The sequence below is a fragment of the Bufo bufo genome, chromosome 4, assembly GCF_905171765.1.
Source record: "Bufo bufo chromosome 4, aBufBuf1.1, whole genome shotgun sequence".
In the NCBI taxonomy this organism is placed as follows: domain Eukaryota; kingdom Metazoa; phylum Chordata; class Amphibia; order Anura; family Bufonidae; genus Bufo; species Bufo bufo.
In genome coordinates this window covers 605,132,144-605,154,780 of record NC_053392.1, presented here as the reverse complement: position 1 = coordinate 605,154,780, position 22,637 = coordinate 605,132,144, and the positions used below count along the sequence as shown (strand labels likewise).

At 42.1% G+C, this 22,637-nt stretch overlaps 1 protein-coding gene across 2 annotated transcripts in view; it reads left to right on the top strand.

Annotated features, from left to right (window-relative positions):
- Positions 1-22,637, top strand: part of LIN9 (lin-9 DREAM MuvB core complex component) — a 64,407-nt gene that overhangs the window by 22,027 nt on the left and 19,743 nt on the right. For both annotated transcript variants that reach the window (XM_040430588.1, XM_040430587.1), the window contains 4 exons: positions 15,867-16,024; positions 16,710-16,843; positions 20,267-20,386; positions 21,091-21,192. In XM_040430588.1, the coding sequence (XP_040286522.1) occupies positions 15,867-16,024; positions 16,710-16,843; positions 20,267-20,386; positions 21,091-21,192 (514 nt within the window). The remainder of the gene's footprint in view (positions 1-15,866; positions 16,025-16,709; positions 16,844-20,266; positions 20,387-21,090; positions 21,193-22,637) is intronic.

The window sequence follows — 22,637 nt, the reverse complement described above, 5'->3', positions numbered from 1 at the left end:
GTATTATAGTAATATTCTTGTACATAGGAGGCAGTATTATAGTAGTTATATACTTGTACATAGGGGCAGTATTATAGTAGTTATATTCTTATACATAGGGGCAGTATTATAGTAGTTATATTCTTATACATAGGAGCAGTATTATAGTAGTTATATCCTTGTACATAGGAGCAGTATTATAGTAGTTATATTCTTGTACATAGGGGCAGTATTATAGTAGTTATATACTTGTACATAGGGGCAGTATTATAGTAGTTATATTCTTATACATAGGGGCAGTATTATAGTAGTTATATTCTTGTACATAGGAGCAGTATTATAGTAGTTATATCCTTGTACATAGGAGCAGTATTATAGTAGTTATATTCTTGTACATAGGAGCAGTATTATAGTAGTTATATTCTTGTACATAGGAGGCAGTAATATAGTAGTTATAGTCTTGTACATAGAAGCAGTATTATAGTAGTTATATTCTTGTACATAGGAGCAGTATTATAGTAGTTATATTCTTGTACATATGAGCAGTATTATAGTAGTTATACTCTTGTACATAGGAGGCAGTATTATATTAGTTATATTCTTGTACATAGGAGGCAGTATTATAGTAGTTATATTCTTGTACATAGGAGCAGTATTATAGTAGTTATATTCTTGTACATAGGAGGCAGTATTATAGTAGTTATATTCTTGTATATAGGGGCAGTATTATAGTAGTTATATTCTTGTACATAGGGGCAGTATTATAGTAGTTATATTCTTGTACATAGGAGGCAGTATTATAGTAATATTCTTGTACATAGGAGGCAGTATTATAGTAGTTATATACTTGTACATAGGGGCAGTATTATAGTAGTTATATTCTTGTACATAGGAGCAGTATTATAGTAGTTATATTCTTGTACATAGGAGCAGTATTATAGCAGTTATATTCTTGTACATAGGAGGCAGTATTATAGTAATATTCTTGTACATAGGAGGCAGTATTATAGTAGTTATATACTTGTACATAGGGGCAGTATTATAGTAGTTATATTCTTGTACATAGGAGCAGTATTATAGTAGTTATATTCTTGTACATAGGAGCAGTATTATAGTAGTTATATTCTTGTACATAGGAGCAGTATTATAGTAGTTACATTCTTGTACATAGGAGCAGTATTATAGTAGTTATATTCTTGTACATAGGAGCAGTATTATAGTAGTTATATTCTTGTACATAGGAGCAGTATTATAGTAGTTATATTACTGTACATAGGAGCAGTATTATAGTAGTTATATTCTTGTACATAGGAGGCAGTATTATAGTAGTTATAGTCTTGTACATAGGAGCAGTATTATAGTAGTTATATTCTTGTACATAGGAGCAGTATTATAGTAGTTATATTCTTGTACATAGGAGGCAGTATTATAGTAGTTATATTCTTGTACATAGGAGCAGTATTATAGTAGTTATATTCTTGTACATAGGAGCAGTATTATAGTAGTTATATTCTTGTACATAGGAGGCAGTATTATAGTAGTTATATTCTTGTACATAGGAGGCAGTATTATAGTAGTTATATTCTTGTACATAGGAGCAGTATTATAGTAGTTATATTCTTGTACATAGGAGCAGTATTATAGTAGTTATATTCTTGTACATAGGAGGCAGTATTATAGTAGTTATATTCTTGTACATAGGAGGCAGTATTATAGTAGTTATATTCTTGTACACAGGAGCAGTATTATAGTAGTTATATTCTTGTACATAGGAGCAGTATTATAGTAGTTATATTCTTGTACATAGGAGGCAGTATTATAGTAGTTATATTCTTGTACATAGGAGGCAGTATTATAGTAGTTATATTCTTGTACATAGGAGGCAGTATTATAGTAGTTATATTCTTGTACACAGGAGCAGTATTATAGTAGTTATATTCTTGTACATAGGAGCAGTATTATAGTAGTTATATTCTTGTACATAGGAGGCAGTATTATAGTAGTTATATTCTTGTACATAGGAGGCAGTATTATAGTAATTATATTCTTGTACATAGGAGGCAGTATTATAGTAGTTATATTCTTGTACATAGGAGGCAGTATTATCGTAGTTATTTTTCATCCGTATAATTGGAGCACACAGTCTTGACCTTGGGTATAGCTTTTGCCACTAGGAGGCGAAACTAAGCAAAAAAAAATAAGTGTTCTCTCCTCCTCTCAGCTATATCCCTCCTGCAGACACTGAGCTAATCCGTTTTAGCTTAGTGTCTGTAGGAGGCAGACCTCCCTGCTTTGCAGGTCTGCTGAATTTTTTTTTTCTTTCCTTTAGCTGGGCTGTGGGCAGTCTCCAAGCTGCCTGCTTTCCACCCAGGAGACGGGAGTTCAGGGGGTCCCCAAGCCCGCTGCACTTTCCTGGTCTCCAGAAGGCAAGGAGGACCAGAGGTTCCTGTAAAAGCCTCTGTCTCCCGCAGGGTAGTTTTGATTTATATCACGATTTAAATCACTAGTCAGTAAGGCTTGATTTTAAATCATAGTTTTCTACATAAAGACAAATTCTTGCTGGTATAACTTATAATATGCAAGTAGATGAAGATTTTTAGAATAACAACTTTTCATATTAGTTTGATTAGGTTGATTCTGCATTCATAGGTTTGTAGAAGTTAGGATTAAGGTCTTTTTCTCAACTCTGTTCATGTTATAACATTTTTGCTGTTAAGAAGAGGCATATGATCTCTGCTGAGTCAAATTCAGTTTTGAGAACTGCAAAAGTAAACCAAGCATCTGTGATAATATCTTGTAGGCAGAGAAACTGCCCAATAATCTTACAAAAACCCCTGGAAGAGCATGACATTGTAAATGGATTAATGGAATTTATTTACCAAAAAAATTACACATATAGAAACATAGAATGTGTCGGCAGATAAGACCCATTTGGCCCATCTAGTCTGCCCAATACACTGAGTACTATGGATAGCCCCCGGCCCTATCTTATATGAAGGATGGCCTTATGCCTATCCCATGCATGCTTAACCTCCTCCACTGTATTTGCAGCTACCACTTCTGCAGGAAGGCTATTCCATGCATCCACTACTCTCTCAGTAAAGTAATACTTCCTGATATTACTGTTAAACCTTTGCCCCTCTAATTTAACACTATGTCCTCTTGTAGCAGTTTTTTTTCTTTTAAATATTCTCTCCTCTTTTACCTTGTTGATTCCCTTTATGTATTTAGCAGTTTCTCTCATCTCCCCTCTGTCTCGCCTTTCTTCCAAGCTATACATGTTAAGGTCCTTTAATCTTTCCTGGTAAGTTTTATCCTGCAATCCATGTACTAGTTTAGTAGCTCTTCTCTGAACTCTCTCCAAAGTATCAGTATCCTTCTGGAGATATGGTCTCCAGTACTGCGCACAATACTCCAAATGAGGTCTCACTAGTGCTCTGTAGAGCGGCATACTGGTAATGCCTCTCCCTATACACCCCAGCATTCTGCTAGCATTTCCTGCTGCTCTATGACACTGTCTGCCTACCTTTAAGTCTTCTGAAATAATGACCCCTAAATCCCTTTCCTCAGACACTGAGGTTAGGACTGTGTCACTGATTTTATATTCTGCTCTTGGGTTTTTACGCCCCAGGTGCATTATCTTGCACTTATCAACATTACATTTTAGTTGCCAGATTTTTGACCATTCCTCTAGTTTTCTTAAGTCCTTTTCCATTCAGTGTATCCCTCCAGGAACATCAACCCTGTTACAAATCTTTGTGTCATCAGCAAAAAGACCCACCTTACCATCGAGGCCTTCTGCAATTTCACTGATAAAGATATTAAACAATATGGGTCCCAGAACAGATCCCTGAGGTGCCCCACTGGTAACAAGACCTTGGTCTGAATATACTCCATTGACTACAACCCTCTGTTGTCTGTCCCTCAGCCACTGCCTAATCCATTCAACAATATGGGAGTCCACGTACAGCCTTATTCTACATAATTAAAAAACTAATCTTTATTTCATGATGGAATAACCTTTGGATGGTAATATATTTTATATTAAAAAAAAAACATTCGGGTCACCAAGTCCGGTCTCTGCCAAAGTCCCTTCTGTTACCAGTGTAGCTACCCTCACCAAGGGGTAACGCACTGAAGCTGGTGACCCGGCTGGAGCCAGGGGGGCAGAAAACGCCAGACGGGTGAGTATTCTCTCATTCTTTAAGGCCCCCATTCCTCCTCCCTCTCCTCCTCAGGTTTTTTTCATGTGAATATCCCCCATGGAGGCCTACTTGCCTCCGTTTCGGCAGGTGTCCCTTCCCTGGGGGGAGAGACTTCTGCTTATTCCCAGACTTTCTCCAGTAGCTCAGTGTGTTATTAGGTTGTCTCCTAAGGCCTCATGCACACGACCGTTGTGTGTTTTGCGGTCCGCAAATTGCGGATCCGCAAAACACGGACAGCCATTAATAGATCTGCCTATTCTTGTCCGCAAAACGCGGACAAGAATAGGACAAGTTATATTTTTTTCGCGGACCACGTAACGGAGTACGCATCTTTTGCGGCCCCATTGAAGTGAATGGGTCCGCATCCAAGCCGCAAAAACTGCGACTCGGTTGCGGACTAAAACAACGGCCCTGTGCATGAGGCCTAAGAAAGGATGTGTTGTTGATGAGAGTCCAACCTGGTGTAGTAATTGCTCTAGTCCCACCAGCTGCCAATAAGCTCCGCCACTGCCTTCTGCTTAACCCCTTCCTTGCCTCAGTGCCACTGTGCTGAGGAAGGTGCTTCTGGGCTCTCTGCTGAGGCTTGCGGTGCTGGTTATTAGTACAGATGGATGTGGGTGCAGTTCCCTTAGGTCTGTTTGGTTAGAATTGAGCTGTATATATAAAAAAAAAAAAAGTCTATTGGTGGAGTAGTTGCACAATCATGGCCTCCTTCCATAGGCGGAGTAATTGCACGTGCTCTGGATGCCGTGCAGCCTGTAGCATTACCCTCCTTTCACAAAAGGCGGAGTAATTGTACTTCCAATGGGTACCGTGCAGCCTGTAGCATTATCCTCCTTCTGTAAAAGGCAAAGTAACTGCACCTGCACTGGATACTGATCAGCTTATAGCATCACCCTCCTTCCATAGGTGGAGTAATTGCACTTGCACTCGATGCTGTACTACCTGTAGCATTACCTCCTTCCATATGCAGTGCTCCAGACAAAAAAAAAAATACCTAGTAGCCATTGGCTCCTGAACTGAAAAATTTAGGAGCCAAATTGAAACCGAATCAAAATTTTGGTATCGTAACAACGCAACGCCGATCAGATCAGCGTAGGGTTGTTTCGATACAAAAATTTTGATTCGCTTTCGTCACCATAAAAAAGTATTGCGATACTTTATACCACAAAAAAAAAAAAAAACACCCAAAAAAGCAGCGTGCATTTCGCATTTTATGAAACGTTCGGCCCATAATAGAACAGTCCTATCCTATTTTTTGGGGGGACAAGGTGACTAAAAAATGGCAAATCGCATAGTTTTTATTTATTTATGTCTGTTAGGGCGCTCACCGCATAGGAAATATTTTTTAATAATTTAATAGTTTGGACTTTTCGGATGCAGCGCTATGTAATATGTTTATTTATTTATTGTTTATATATTTTATATGTAAAATTGGGAAAGAGGGGGATTTAAACTTAGTATTTTAGGGTACTTTCACACTAGCGTTTTTCATTTGGGGCATAGAGTTCCGTCACAGGGGCTGAATACCGGAAAAGAACTGATCAGGCATATCCCCATGCATTCTGAATGGAGAGTAATCCGTTCAGGATGCATCAGGATGTCTTCAGTTCAGTCATTTTGACTGATCAGGCAAAAGATAAAACCGCAGCATGCTACGGTTTTATCTCTGGCGAAAAAAACTGAAGACTTGCCTGAATGGCGGATCCGGCATTTTTCCCCATTGGAATGTATTCGTGCCAGATCCGGCATTCAAAATACCGGAATGCCAGATCTGTCCTTCCGGTCTGCGCATGACAAGCAGAGAGATGGATTCGTTCTTGCAATGCATTTGTGAGATGGATCCGCATCCGGCTGCGTCTCACAAATGCTTTCAGTCACATCCAGATCGGCGGATCCGGCGGGCAGTTCCGACGACGGAACTGCTTGCCGGATCACACTGCCGCAAGTGTGAAAGTAGCCTTAGTGTTTGTGTTTTTTTTTTTACTTACTATTAGCCCCCTTAGGGGCTGGAACCCTTGTCCTATTCACCCTTAGGCCCCTTTCACATGGGCGAGATTTCTGCGCGGGTGCAATGCGTGAGGTGAACGCATTGCACCCGCACTGAATCCGGACCCTTTCACTTCTATGGGGCTGTGCACATGAGCGGTGATTTTCACGCATCACTTGTGCATTGCGTGAAAATTGCAGCATGCTCTATATTGTGCAAGCAAGTGCGGATGCGGTGCGATTTTCACGCACGGTTGCTAGGATGACAGTCTTTTCACTGTATTATTTTCCCTTATAACATGGTTATAAGGGGAGATAATAGCATTCTTTAAATACAGAATGCTTAGTAGAAGGTCAATTGAGGGTTAAAAAAATATATAAAAAATCCTGAAGAAAGAACAGGAGACCGGCAGCTACGCGATCAATTAAAGGAGGTGAGTTAATATTTATTTTATTTTTTAACCCTCATTGGCACTGCCCCCTGTGCCACCAATGTTTATTATACTGGGGGGTGGGGGGGGTGCGCACTGCGCCACCAATGAAGATTACTGACCTGTTAATACAAATACAGGAGGTGGGTGCCGGAATCAAATAGCCAGCAGCCGACCTCTATGACAGGGAGCTGCGATCCGCTGCAGTTAACCCCTCAAGTACCGCAGCTCCCTGTCATAGAGGTCCGGTGCCGGCTATTTGATTCCGGCACCCGCCTCCTGTATTTGTAATAAGAGGTCAGTTATCTTCATTGGTGGCGCAGTGGCCACAGCCCCTCCCCTCCTCCTCCCGTCTCTCTTCTCATTGGCGGCAGCAGCAGCACAGGGGGAGGGAGAGACTCCTTCTCCTCTGCGTTGCTGAGAAGAACAGCATCGGCGGCAGGGCAGAGAACTGTCTTCTCCTGTGCTCGCCGCTGTATTCAACTGCAGAGCTGCGGCGGCGGGTCTAGTCGCAAATGGCGACAAGACTAAAAAGTCTTGTCGCAATTTGTAAATTCTTAGTCGCGTTGGCGACCATTTTGGTTGCCATCTGGAGCCCTGATAAGGCGGAGTAATTGCTGTTGCACTGGATACCGTGCAGCTTATGGCATCACCCTCCTTCCATAGGTGGAGTAATTGCACTTACATTGGATGCTGTACTACCTGTAGCATCACACTCCTTTTCATAGGCGGAGTAATTTGCATTTGCACTGGATACCGTACAGTCGGTAGCGTTACACTTCCTCCTTAGGCGGAGTACTTGCACTTCCATTGGGTACTGTATAGCCTGTACCATTACCCTTCTTCCAAAGACAGGGTAATAGCACTTCCATGGGGTACCGTACAGTCCATTCCATTATTCTCTTTCCATAGGCGGAGTAGTGCCACTAACTTTGGACATGGTACAGCCGGTAGCTTTACTCTCCTCCCATGGGCGGAGTAATTGCAATTCCAATGGGTACCGTTCGACCGGTAGCATTAACCTCCTTTTTTAAAGGACGGTGTGTTTGCACATTTCTTAGGCAGAGTATTGGCACCTTCGGTGGGCTCCTGTACTTCAGGTAGCATTGTTCTCCTTCCATAGGCAGACTATTTGCACCACCACGGGATACCAGAAGTCCTGTAGCACTACCCTCCTTCCATGGCGGAGAAGTTGCACTATCACTGGATGCTATGCTTCTGCTAGCATTCCTCTCCTTCCGTAATAGGAGTATTTGCACTTGCTCTGTATACTGTACATTTTGTGGTATTACCCTCTTTGTATAGAGTAGTTGCTCTACTAATGCTATTGCATTACCCTCCTTCATTGGGCAGGTAACTGCACTTCCGCTGAATACCATACGTCCTGTTGCATTACCCCCTCCGCAGGCGGAGTAATTGCACTTATACTGGTTGTCCTCTGTCCTTTCTGTTTTCCCCTTCTATAGGTGGATTAGTGGCACCACAATTGCATACTGTAGATCCGGTAGCATTACCCTCCTTCTATCGGTGGAGTAGTTGTAGTACCAGTAGTGCTTGCACTCCCCGTAGTACCTGTAGTGCTTGCACTCCCCGTAGTACCAGTAGTGCTTGCACTCCCCGTAGTACCAGTAGTGCTTGCACTCCCCGTAGTACCAGTAGTGCTTGCACTCCCCGTAGTACCAGTAGTGCTTGCACTCCCCGTAGTACCAGTAGTGCTTGCACTCCCCGTAGTACCAGTAGTGCTTGCACTCCCCGTAGTACCAGTAGTGCTTGCACTCCCCGTAGTACCAGTAGTGCTTGCACTCCCCGTAGTACCAGTAGTGCTTGCACTCCCCGTAGTACCAGTAGTGCTTGCACTCCCCGTAGTACCAGTAGTGCTTGCACTCCCCGTAGTACCAGTAGTGCTTGCACTCCCCGTAGTACCAGTAGTTTCCCTACACTCCCCGTAGTACCAGTAGTTTCCCTACACTCCCCGTAGTACCAGTAGTTTCCCTACACTCCCCGTAGTACCAGTAGTTTCCCTACACTCCCCGTAGTACCAGTAGTTTCCCTACACTCCCCGTAGTACCAGTAGTTTCCCTACACTCCCCGTAGTACCAGTAGTTTCCCTACACTCCCCGTAGTACCAGTAGTTTCCCTACACTCCCCGTAGTACCAGTAGTTTCCCTACACTCCCCGTAGTACCAGTAGTTTCCCTACACTCCCCGTAGTACCAGTAGTTTCCCTACACTCCCCGTAGTACCAGTAGTTTCCCTACACTCCCCGTAGTACCAGTAGTTTCCCTACACTCCCCGTAGTACCAGTAGTTTCCCTACACTCCCCGTAGTACCAGTAGTTTCCCTACACTCCCCGTAGTACCAGTAGTTTCCCTACACTCCCCGTAGTACCAGTAGTTTCCCTACACTCCCCGTAGTACCAGTAGTTTCCCTACACTCCCCGTGGATTGTGTCGGGTTTCCCTCTTCAGTCAGCGAAGTGATGCTCTACGCATTTTCCGTCTTTCTTAGGTGGGACGGTAGCTGCCAGGCTGTGGACTCAACACAATCGACATCCATTCTCTGTCAGTAGCTGGAACAGATGCGCAGCTTGTCAGTTTCCTTGCTCCTGAAGTGGAGGATGGCGCTAGCACCATATTCTGGGTGTTTACTGCTCATTCTCAGTGGGGGCCTTCCCTCTGGTCCTGGAAACCATAGTTGGGCTATGGCCTCCCCCCTATGAGGCAGCTTTGCACTGGCCATAGATTCTATGGCTACTCTTGTTCCGTGCCCCTACTGTGTGACTCCGTCCCAGGGGGAGTATTTCTGGTTCATCGTCCCCCTTCTAGGGGTGGAACCTTCTCGCTAGTTGTAGCTGTGATTGTGCCTACATTTCCTCATCACAGGTGGCGCTGTGCTCATGTTCTGCCATCACCGATAGATCCTCCAGGCCTTATATGTATGGGTTTGCTCACTTCTTCGTGGGAATTAGTACGGCTTTCGGTGCATGGTATAACCTGACGCTTTCTAGGGCGCGGGCTCCCATTGCCTCTACCTTCTACTACGGTGACAGCATCAGCGTTGCCTCCGTGTAGTTTTGGGTATGCACTTATTCAGTTTGCATATGTGGGTTGTCTATATGACTCCCCTCCCCGGGTAGAGCGGTCGTACTGTCCTTGTTGTCACCCCTAGGGGCTGGTTCCCTTCTGAGCCGCATCAGCCTTTTCTACTTCTTCTCTTTCACAGGGCGAGTAGTTGCCATCTGTAGGGTGTCGGATCTAGCGGCTCTTGCCTGTCGGACGCCCTTCATCAGCGGGCATCTGGTTTGGATTCGCATCTTTCTGTTTCACATGTCCTCTTTCCGACGGACAGATTCATTATTCATCATTCTGGAGGGACCGAGACGAGGGCTGGCTGTTTCCAAAGTTTCCATTTCCCAATGGATTTGTTTGGCCATGGTGGAAGCGTACCGCATCAGTGACCGGGCTCCACCCTTCCGGGTTACAGCTCATTTTGCTCGGGCAATGGTTGGGCAGTACATCATGGGGCTTCGGCCCTTCAGGGGTGCAGGGCGGCTGCCTGGTCGTCTGGGCACACTTTTTTCCAAGTTTTACAGAGTGCCCACCTTTGCATCTTCTGACACTTCTCTTGGGGGTAGAGTTTTGCAGAAAGCGGTCCTCTGATGGCTTCTTCATTTATGACCCACCCCGGGGACTGCTCTGGAACAGGTCAAGACTGTGTCCCCCAATGATACGGATGAGAAAACTAGATTTTTGTACTTGTCGTAAAATCTGTTTCTCTTCCGTTCATTGGGGGGCACAGCTCCCACCCTGTATGTACATTACTGGTTCTCCTAGATGGGTCCTTCTGGTTCTTCAGGAGGACCCCATCTCTGGTTTTCTTCATTTTTATTATTTGCTGTTGCCTTCTCCTGACTGCTCCTACTGCTTTTGTACAAACTGATTAGTGTCTGCAGGAGGGATATAGCTGAGCAGAGGAGCTAACACTTCTTTTGCTTAGTCGCTTCCTAGTGGCAATAGCTATAACCATGGTCAATGCCTGTGTCCCCCACTGAACGGAAGAGAAACAGATTTTATATAGTATTATAGTAGTTATATTCTTGTAGATAGGAGGCAGTATTATAGTAGTTATATTCTTGTACATAGGAGCAGTATTATAGTAGTTATATTCTTGTACATAGGAGGCAGTATTATAGTAGTTATATTCTTGTACATAGGAGGCAGTATTATAGTAGTTATATTCTTGTACATAGGAGGCAGTATTATAGTAGTTATATTCTTGTACATAGGAGCAGTATTATAGTAGTTATATTCTTGTACATAGGGGCAGTATTATAGTAGTTATATTCTTGTACATAGGAGCAGTATTATAGTAGTTATATTCTTGTACATAGGAGGCAGTATTATAGTAGTTATATTCTTGTACATAGGAGGCAGTATTATAGTAGTTATATTCTTGTACATAGGAGGCAGTATTATAGTAGTTATATTCTTGTACATAGGAGGCAGTATTATAGTAGTTATATACTTGTACATAGGAGGCAGTATTATAGTAGTTATATTCTTGTAGATAGGAGCAGTATTATAGTAGTTATATTCTTGTACATAGGAGGCAGTATTATAGTAGTTATATTCTTGTACATAGGAGGCAGTATTATAGTAGTTATATTCTTGTACATAGAAGGCAGTATTATAGTAGTTATATTCTTGTACATAGGAGCAGTATTATAGTAGTTATATTCTTGTACATAGGAGGCAGTATTATAGTAGTTATATTCTTGTACATAGGAGCAGTATTATAGTAGTTATATTCTTGTACATAGGAGGCAGTATTATAGTAGTTATATTCTTGTACATAGGAGGCAGTATTATAGTAGTTATATTCTTGTACATAGGAGCAGTATTATAGTAGTTATATTCTTGTACATAGGAGCAGTATTATAGTAGTTATATTCTTGTACATAGGAGCAGTATTATAGTAGTTATATTCTTGTACATAGGAGCAGTATTATAGTAGTTATATTCTTGTACATAAGAGCAGTATTATAGTAGTTATATTCTTGTACATAGGAGGCAGTATTATAGTAGTTATATTCTTGTACATAGGAGCAGTATTATAGTAGTTATATTCTTGTACATAGAAGCAGTATTATAGTAGTTATATTCTTGTACATAGGAGCAGTATTATAGTAGTTATATTCTTGTACATAGGAGCAGTATTATAGTAGTTATATTCTTGTACATAGGAGCAGTATTATAGTAGTTATATTCTTGTACATAGGAGCAGTATTATAGTAGTTATATTCTTGTACATAGGAGCAGTATTATAGTAGTTATATTCTTGTACATAGGAGCAGTATTATAGTAGTTATATTCTTGTACATAGGAGCAGTATTATAGTAGTTATATTCTTGTACATAGGAGCAGTATTATAGTAGTTATATTCTTGTACATAGGAGCAGTATTATAGTAGTTATATTCTTGTACATAGAAGCAGTATTATAGTAGTTATATTCTTGTACATAGGAGCAGTATTATAGTAGTTATATTCTTGTACATAGGAGCAGTATTATAGTAATTATATTCTTGTACATAGGACGCAGTATTATAGTAGTTATATTCTTGTACATAGGAGGCAGTATTATAGTAGTTATATTCTTGTACATAGGAGCAGTATTATAGTAGTTATATTCTTGTACATAGGAGCAGTATTATAGCAGTTATATTCTTGTACATAGGAGCAGTATTATAGCAGTTATATTCTTGTACATGGGAGCAGTATTATAGTAGTTATATTATTGTACATAGGAGGTAGGGATCGACCGATTATCGGTTTGGCCGATATTATCGGCCGATATTGAGGATTTTGAACGTTATCGGTATCGGCATCTATTTTGCCGATATACCGATAACGTATTGGGAACACAGAACGCGCTGCTCTCAGCGCTCTCTGTGTTCCCTCCGCAGCACAGGGGAGAAGGAAGCAGTGTCTCCTCCCCCTGTGATGCTTCTGCCGCTGCCTCCAATGACAGGACGGAAGACGAGGAGGGGAGGGGCTGTGGCCGCTGCGCCACCAATGAAGATGAGTCTTTCATTAATTCAAATACAGGAGGCGGGAGCTGGCTGCAGAATCACATAGCCGGCTCCCGACCTCTATGAACGGCAGCTGCGGTCCGCGGTAGTTAACCTCTTACGTGCCGCGGATCGCAGCTACCGCTCATAGAGGTCGGGAGCCGGCTATGTGATTCTGCAGCCAGCTCCCGCCTCCTGTATGTGAAAGAGAGGTATCTTCATTGGTGGCGCAGTGCGCCCCCCCCCCCCCTCAAGCAGTGCGCCCCCCACCCCAATAGTAAAAACATTGGTGGCGCAGTGCGCCCCCCCCCCCCCCTCAAGCCCCCTAGTATTAGTCATTGGTGGCGCAGTGCGCCCCCCACCCCCATCCCAATAGTAAAAACATTGGTGGCGCAGTGCGCCCCGCCCCCCCCAGTTCTAATCATTGGTGGCAGTGGCCACAGGATCCCCTCTCCCCTGCTCCTCCGATCGGAGCCCCAGCAGTGTAAGCCTGGGGCTCCGATCGGTTACCATGGCAGCCAGGACGCTATTGAAGCCCTGGCTGCCATAGTCAGCTCCATGCTGCTGTGTGCACAGAGCACAGGGCAGCAGGGAGAGTGCGAGATCCTATTCACTCTGATAGAGATCTATCAGGGTGAATGGGACAAGGGTTCTAGTCCCTAAGGGGGCTAAAAGTTAGTAAAAAAAAAAAAAAAAAAAACACAAAAATATTAAGTATAAATGAAAAAGATTTACAAAAAAAATAAAATAATAATACACGTTAACAATAAACATTAAAATTTTCAGCAGATTTGTGTAGGAAATTTATTTTTTTCCTCAAAAATAAAAATACCCAGAATATCGGTATAAATTATCGGCTATCGGCCTGAAAGTTGACAAATTATCGGTATCGGCCCTAAAAAAACAATATCGGTCGATCCCTAATAGGGGGCAGTATTATAGTAGTTATATTCTTGTACATAAGAGCAGTATTATAGCAGTTATATTCTTATACATAGGAGGCAGTATTATAGTAGTTATATTCCTGTACATAGGAGCAGTATTATAGTAGTTATATTCTTGTACATAGGAGGCAGTATTATAGTAGTTATATTCTTGTACATAGGAGGCAGTATTATAGTAGTTATATTCTTGTACATAGGAGGCAGTATTATAGTAGTTATATTCTTGTACATAGGGGCAGTATTATAGTAGTTATATTCTTGTACATAGGAGGCAGTATTATAGTTAAATTCCTGTACATAGGAGCAGTATTATAGTAGTTATAGTCTTGTACATAGGAGCAGTATTATAGTAGTTATATTCTTGTACATAGGAGGCAGTATTATAGTAGTTATATTCTTGTACATAGGAGGCAGTATTATAGTAGTTATATTCTTGTACATAGGAGGCAGTATTATAGTAGTTATATTCTTGTACATAGGAGCAGTATTATAGTAGTTATATTCTTGTACATAGGAGGCAGTATTATAGTAGTTATATTCTTGTACATAGGAGCAGTATTATAGTAGTTATATTCTTGTACATAGGACCAGTATTATAGTAGTTATATTCTTGGACATAGGAGGCAGTATTATAGTAGTTATATTCCTGTACATAGGAGGCAGTATTATAGTAGTTATATTCTTGTACATAGGAGCAGTATTATAGTAGTTATATTCGTGTACATAGGAGGCAGTATAATAGTAGTTATATTCTTGTACATAGGAGCAGTATTATAGTAGTTATATTCTTGTACATAGGAGGCAGTATTATAGTAGTTATATTCTTGTACATAGGAGCAGTATTATAGTAGTTATATTCTTGTACATAGGAGCAGTATTATAGTAGTTATATTCTTGTTCATAGGAGGCAGTATTATAGTAGTTATATTCCTGTACATAGGAGGCAGTATTATAGTAGTTATATTCTTGTACATAGGAGGCAGTATTATAGTAGTTATATTCTTGTACATAGGAGCAGTATTATAGTAGTTATATTCTTGTACATAGGAGCAGTATTATAGTAGTTATATTCTTGTACATAGGAGGCAGTATTATAGTAGTTATATTCTTGTACATAGGAGCAGTATTATAGTAGTTATATTCTTGTACATAGGAGCAGTATTATAGTAGTTATATTCTTGTACATAGGAGCAGTATTATAGTAGTTATATTCTTGTATATAGGAGCAGTATTATAGTAGTTATATTCTTGTATATAGGAGCAGTATTATAGTAGTTATATTCTTGTACATAGGATCAGTATTATATTAGTTATATTCTTGTACATAGGAGGTAGTATTATAGTAGTTATATTCTTGTACATAGGAGGTAGTATTATAGTAGTTATATTCTTGTATATAGGAGCAGTATTATAGTAGTTATATTCTCGTACATAGGAGCAGTATTATAGTAGTTATATTCTTGTACATAGGAGCAGTATTATAGTAGTTATATTCCTGTACATAGGAGCAGTATTATAGTAGTTATATTCTTGTACATAGGAGCAGTATTATAGTAGTTATAGTCTTGTACATAGGAGCAGTATTATAGTAGTTATATTCTTGGACATAGGAGGCAGTATTATAGTAGTTATATTCTTGGACATAGGAGGCAGTATTATAGTAGTTATATTCTTGTACATAGGAGGCAGTATTATAGTAGTTATATTCTTGTACATAGGAGCAGTATTATAGTAGTTATATTCTTGTACATAGGAGCAGTATTATAGTAGTTATATTCTTGTACATAGGAGCAGTATTATAGTAGTTATATTCTTGTACATAGGAGGCAGTATTATAGTAGTTATATTCTTGTACATAGGAGCAGTATTATAGTAGTTATATTCTTGTACATAGGAGCAGTATTATAGTAGTTATATTCTTGTACATAGGAGCATTATTATAGTAGTTATATTCTTGTACATAGGAGCAGTATTATAGTAGTTATATTATTGTATATAGGAGGCAGTATTATAGTAGTTATATTCTTGGACCTAGGAGCAGTATTATAGTAGTTATATTCTTGGACCTAGGAGCAGTATTATAGTAGTTATATTCTTGGACCTAGGAGCAGTATTATAGTAGTTATATTCTTGGACCTAGGAGCAGTTGTCTATTCTTGTCTATTGGGGCAGTACTCTAGGAGTTGTCCTAAGAAATCCTGCTTTTTGTGGATACAGCTGTAATAAAGTTCAATATTCTATACTATTTGTAGATGCTCTGCTGCATTCTTTGAAGAAGAGAGGTCGGCACTAGAGCAGAAGCGACAAAAGATCCGGCTTCTCCAGCAGAGGAAGGTTGCAGACGTTTCACAGTTCAAAGACCTTCCAGATGAAATCCCACTTTCCCTGGTAATTGGAACAAAGGTTACAGGTAGGGATATTCTTTAAAATTGTTTTGTGGGACTAAAATATTGATCATTATCAGAGATCAGTGGGGAACTGACACCCGGCGCCCCGCCGATCAGCTGTTACCTGCACTTATGGTTCCAGGACGTAAACAATGTATGGAGTCAGATCACCTCAGTGCACCGTGTAGTGGCCGTTCTCTGGTACTGCACCTCGGCTCCTATTCTCTTGTATCTGGGGAGTCCTGTCTACGTTAATTACTTTCTTGAACCGCACCAGCAGGTAAAATTTTATTGGTGGGTGTGCTGGTGTCCAGCCCCCACCAATCTGATAATTAGGACTTATCTCATGGAGTGGTCATTAATATGTTAGTCTTTGAAAACCCTTTTAAGGGTGCTACCTTTGTCCAGCTTCCTAGAAACAGGGATTGGCTCTGTATGGGCAGCTCATGCATCGCCTTACACACGTTGACTCCATACAGATTCCTCTCTTGCTGAGCTGCAGACATAGAAATTATCCGACATGGCAGCCGTATGGGGTGATCAGTCACTGTGCCCATAGAGATCTTTTACCGAGATGGTTTTTAATGCAATAAAATGCCTATATGTCACCTCCTTTTAAGCGGCTGGTAATGTAGTTTTCCAGGAGTAAGTATAGAAGGGAAGACTTTGTAATGCACTAGTCAGTCTCATTCTTCTGTTTCTCCACAGCCCGGTTGCGTGGTATGCATGACGGCTTGTTCACTGGCCAGATAGACGCTGTAGATACCCAGAACTTCACTTACAGGGTTACTTTCGATAGAAATGGTCTCGGCACTCACACTATCCCAGATTATGAAGTCCTGGTAAGTGTAATAGTTTCACCTAATGTCGTCTATACACTGATACTGCTCATACAGTGCTTACCCTGCTTTGGAGCCTGTCGCTGATTGTCTTGTTTGAATGACAAAAATAACCCTGCATCCAGGGCATAACCCAATAGTCCACATTAGGAGTCAACGTGGTCTGTTGGGCAACATCAGTGTCCATCTTTCATCATACCTAACACTAGAGGTTGCAATAACACATGTACAAGCGTCATTGATGCCTTTTCAGGCCATATTACTCCCTGGAAAAAGTCTAAGGTGTAACCAATACGCCTTAGACTTTTCACCCACATTCATCAGCGCAGGGTGCGCTGTGAACGGCATGCGCAATGATGCTGCCTGTGCCTGAAATGACCATTAGCAAAGCTCCATACAGTAAGGAGCTTTGCTATTGGTTGGTTTTGGCGGGCGCCCGAACGATACAGCGCCGAGCAGCAGAGGAAGCTGGCGGGAGATGGGAGGAGGGGCCGGCTCCCCGGAGTTTCTACAGTAAGGAAAGCGGGCACGCTGGACAAGGACTCCGGGAAACATGGCGGCGGAGGAGCTGAAGAGGACTCCTCAGAGGTGACAAACAGCCCCGGACATCAAGATGACAGCAGTGTGTGATCATCACTGCACCACAAACACATCACACACTGATGTGTGTAGTGTGTGTGATGTATGTAGGGCAGTGTGTAGTGCAGGCAGGATAATATAGCCAAGTGATAAAGTACAGGGTTAAATCCACTATATTGGACTGGACTTTATCACTTGGCTATAATTGCCTGATGTTATTTAGACCAGTAATTGTTCCCCCGCATAAATATCCACCTCTTAGGCCACGTTCACACCAGCGCTATTTATTTCTGTTGTTCTGCTCCGTTAGATGAGCAGAGCAACAAAAATAGAAGTGCTGGATCGGGCATGCAAGGCTGGGTTTTTGTGATACATTTAATGTACACAAAAAACGTATACATTAACGGACGCCTCAGACAGATGCAATACTGTGGCATCCGTCACTATGGAGTTCCATTGTAAAAAAACGCTGTGTCTTTATTCACACATGTGACACAAAATAGGCAACGTTTCAATCCCCTTCCAGGATCCTTCTCTTGGCTTGAGAAGGATCCTGCAAGGGGATTGAAGCGTTGCCTATTTTGTGTCACATGTGTGAATAAAGACACAGCGTTTTTTTACAAGAAGAGTGCTGCGTTGATTTTTCAAGATTATATAAGCCTATTGTCAAGGTGAGACGCGTGCACCGGTTAATCCTTTAAAGTGAGTGCTGCCGGATTTCATTATTTATATATATATATATAGAATAAAGAAGGACACCGCAGCACATCCGTTTGGTGAAAAAAAGTGGGACCCTTTATTCACCTGTGCGACGTTTCGGTCCGCTTACTGGGACCATTCTCAAGCAATACGTCCCAGTAAGCGGACCGAAACGTCGCACAGGTGAATAAAGGGTCCCACTTTTTTTCACCAAACGGATGTGCTGCGGTGTCCTTCTTTATTCTATATCGTACACCTAGGTAAGGTGTTTATCGCCGCTGGCACCCACACCCGACCACCAGGAGTGCTGCCCTGATTTCTTTTCCTATATATATATATATATATATATATATATATATATATATATATATATATATATATATATATATATATATATATATTTTTTTTTATATATATATTTTTTTTTTTCAGAACTCTGCAGGATGGGAAAGCGTAGTGTCCCACGTTTTTCCATCCTGCAAAGTTCAGCAAAAAAAAAAAAAACATGTAGGCCTAACTGACAGGAAAGAAGCTGAACAGACTCCGCCGACCTATGATGGGATCTGTTCAGTTTCCGTTCAGGATCTGTCTTTTTACCAGACAAAAAAGTCCTGCATATATTGCTTTTTTTGTCTGGTCTTTCAACAGAATCTGCAACAGAGGATCCAACGCAGATGTGAGCAAGTGTAGGCGTATATATTATGTATTTGAATTACCACAACTTTCGTACTCCTCGGGTAAAAATACTCCTCAAAAATGGGCAGAGGAGTATTTTTATTCTTCTGGAAAAAACGTAGTGCAACCTCTACCCAACACAGCATTTTAGCTTCCTTTATAATCAGAAACCACAACACTGATGAGAACAGAGCCTTAAAGGGGTTTTCCAACCCCCATTACATGTTTAAAGATGGCTCACAGTGGTTTAAAATAACAAAAACTTAGAGTGCTACTCCGGTACCAACGCTTTCCTGCTCCAATGAAGGCATGTCGACATGGTCACGTGGTTAACATCTCATCATATGCTGCAGCCAGGTGTTATAGGTTGGCCAGTGGGAAATTCTAAAACTCCCTGTAAACGCTGCTTTTTTCATAATGACACTTTAAAACCTTAAGTTGTTTTTCCTCCTTGGCGTGTGTTTCAAAATCACAGCATGCTTTGGGAGCGGCACTTTTTAAAGGGCATCTGTCAGCAGGTTTGTCCCTATGACACCGGCTGACCTGTTACATGTGCGCTTGGCAGCTGAAGGCATCTGTTTTGGTCTCATGTTCATATGTGACCATATTGTTGAGAAAAATTAAGTGTTAATATATGTAAATACACTTCTAGAAGCAACGGGGGCGTTAACATTACTCCTGGGGGCTCAGCTCTCTCTGCAACTGCTACGCCCACTGCCCTTTGACAGGGTCAAGCAATGAAAACATCATTACACCTGGCCCAGTCAGAGGGCGCGGCAGTTGCAGAGAGAGCAGAGCCTCTAGGAGTAACGGCAACGCCCCCATTGCTCCTAGAGGCTCATTTGCATATATTAAAACATCATTTTTCTCAGCAATATCGGGCACATAGGAACATGGGGCCAACACAGATGCCTTCAGCTGCCAAGCGCACGAGTAACAGGTCAGCCAGTGTCATAGGGACAAACCTGCTGACAGATGCCCTTTCAGACATTTTCCTGTAGACTATTCCATACGAAAATATGAGGTCTTAAAAAGCTGCAAGAAAATGATACAGCTGAAAAAAACGACACGTCAGACAAAAAGATGGCAGAAAAAATGTAGTGCGACGGCACCCATGACAATGTAATTAATCGAAAGAAGCTAAACAAAAACATTTGTGAGAAACCCTTAAAATTTGTGCTTTGTAAGTGTCTGTGTGAGGAGTCCTTAAAGGATTTTCAGAGTTGTCACTGTAGACAATGTATACGGTATGTATGGAGTTATGGCGGAGTAGATTTGTCTAAACGGGGTGCCCCTCACTTTAAGACATTGATCCAATGCTTCTACAAAGTAAGTGACGCATAGCAACCCATTTAACCTGTCTTTTAGATACTTCCCCTACTGCTCGAGCTCCCACTGAGGTAGTTGTGTATCGATGGGTCACTTGGCCCCTGTAACCTCTGCTGATGTTGGATTTTCTGCTTTGTCTTGCAGAGTAACGAGCCCCATGAGACTATGCCCATTGCTGCCTTTGGTCAAAAACAGCGGCCTCCCCGAAGCTACATGACTCCTCCACGGTTACATCATCCGTCTCATGCTCAATCGCCCAGCCTGGTGAGAACACTTACATTCTGTGCTGCAAATCCTCCCAAAAAAGTTGAAAAGTTTGACATTAAAGGGGTACTCCCATCCCAATGATCACTGTTAAATCTGTTAATGATTTGACAGTCATCATTTTTGTAAATACATTTAATTACCCAATTCCCACCCTTTTAGAGAAAATAAGTCCCCTCTTACCTGATCGTGGTCTTTGGTCTCCCCTGGTTACGGCCACCTCTCCTGTCGAAACCCGCCGGGCCGCGCTTGCGCAGAAGATTGAAGTTTTTTTTACCCGGCCAGGCCGCGCAATGTCCTGAACGCGCATGCGCCATGATGACTTCTTCCTTGCCGGTATAGTACAGAGCCGCGAACACGCATGCCGGCTCTGTACTATACAGGCCAGGAATAAGTCACCATAGCGAATGCGCGGCGGCGTGCGCGTTCAGGACATTGCCCGGCCGGGAGAAAATCTTCAGTCTTCTGCGCACGCGCGGCGCAGCGGGGAGAAGAATCCAGGAAGTGAACGTCGCGCTCAAGAAAGGCAAGTATGAAAAGGGAAGATGGGAATACCCCTTTAAGAGACTATGCTGCAATACCAGTCACAGCCTATAGTTGTGCTGTCTACTGAAAAACAATAACTTTTTTTTTTTTAACCCCAAAATGTCAACCTCCATTTTTTTTTCCATGTTCTGATTGTATTATTTTATTACTGGTTTAAGGAAATGGATGCCTTGTTGGCACAATCATCTTGGAAAACAAAATCTTCCAGTTCGGACGGTGACACTATAGGAGGTTTTCCTGTTGAATTCCTTGAACAGGTGGTAAGTGGAAATGACTGAGAAGTATCCTGCCTCAATATCCCCACCATAAGTGACGTGTCATAGCGTATGATGTCCACAAATAATGTATTAATGTCCACAGGCTCTATGTAGTCTCCATGATTTTTTTATTGCTCATAATATTGATGATCTCAATATGACGACCACTTGGCGTAGTAGCCGTGCGGCTGTGCTGTGGTCGAGTAATGCACAGACATACAACTTGCGATGGGCTATAATTAAACTAATTAGGACTGCACGGTTTAGTTTGTCTGCATTGTTAATGGCCGCACGGCACCTGCATTACCGTGCGCCCAATAACAATACAGACTGACTAAACACTGTGATCATATGGCTATGCTATTCGCCCACGCAGGACTTGACTGCTGCATGGCTGTGACACAACCACACTATGTGGTTGCACCCTAAAAGTGGGTTGGCGGTATCACATGGGTGGGGGTATGACTTCTTGCACTCCCACCAAACAGCCTGTCCCAATGGGCTGTTGCCACACCACAGAGCCTTACGTTGGGTAGTGGCCATGAATGGTACGGCAGCTCTGCAGTACCACTGATAACCGCTACCCATCACAGTCCTGGAAAACCCCTTTATGAACACCATATTCTGCTGGAACCCCCAACGATAAGGAGAACGGGGGTCTCTGAAGGTACCCTGTGTGAGTAGAGCGCTGGTGCACTTGGGTGATCAGAGGACTGCCAGAGATAGCCGGGCGCTCTGCTATGAAATCCCATGAAAGTGAATAGAGCTATGGTCACACACGTGCACTACTCCTCCATTCACACAGAGGTCCCCAAGACCTCCATTCTGATCGCTAGGGGTATCAGAGGGCAGATGCCCAGCGATTTATACATTTATTTATTTCCTTTCCTTTTCCTCTTTAAAGCGTCACTGGCCTTTAAACGAACTTTGCATTAATCCGTAGTACAGTGTGTGAACAGGATGCCTAACACTTTCTGATCACTGTATTACTAGTATCTGGCATCTTTTAGCAGTTTCCTACTGTGCTTGCTGAATATCTGGTTTCCAGTTCTCTCAGACATGGTGGGTGGAGATCAGCTTCCAGCCACAGCGCAGACAGAAAGTAGAGGAAAATCTCCTTCCTAACTCAGTCACTTAGAAGCAGCCCCAGGATAATGGAGGACATTACAGAGACGTACTGACCTGTATGCTTGTGAATGAAGCTCTTGTGCTGAGCTATAACCTTCCTATGTAGCTGTGCAGTCCTGCTGTGTGTCGCCGCAGTTCTTCCTCACTCCCCCCCCCCCCCCCCCCCCCCCCCTCTCCTCTCCTTAGACTTGCATTGACATGTGTAATCGGATCCTACTGTAAAGATGATCCATCCTGGATGGGGAAAAGGGCATTTTTTTCCAAAGTAAAAAGCAATTAGAGGGGGGATGGGATTGGTAAACAACTGATAAAACATATTA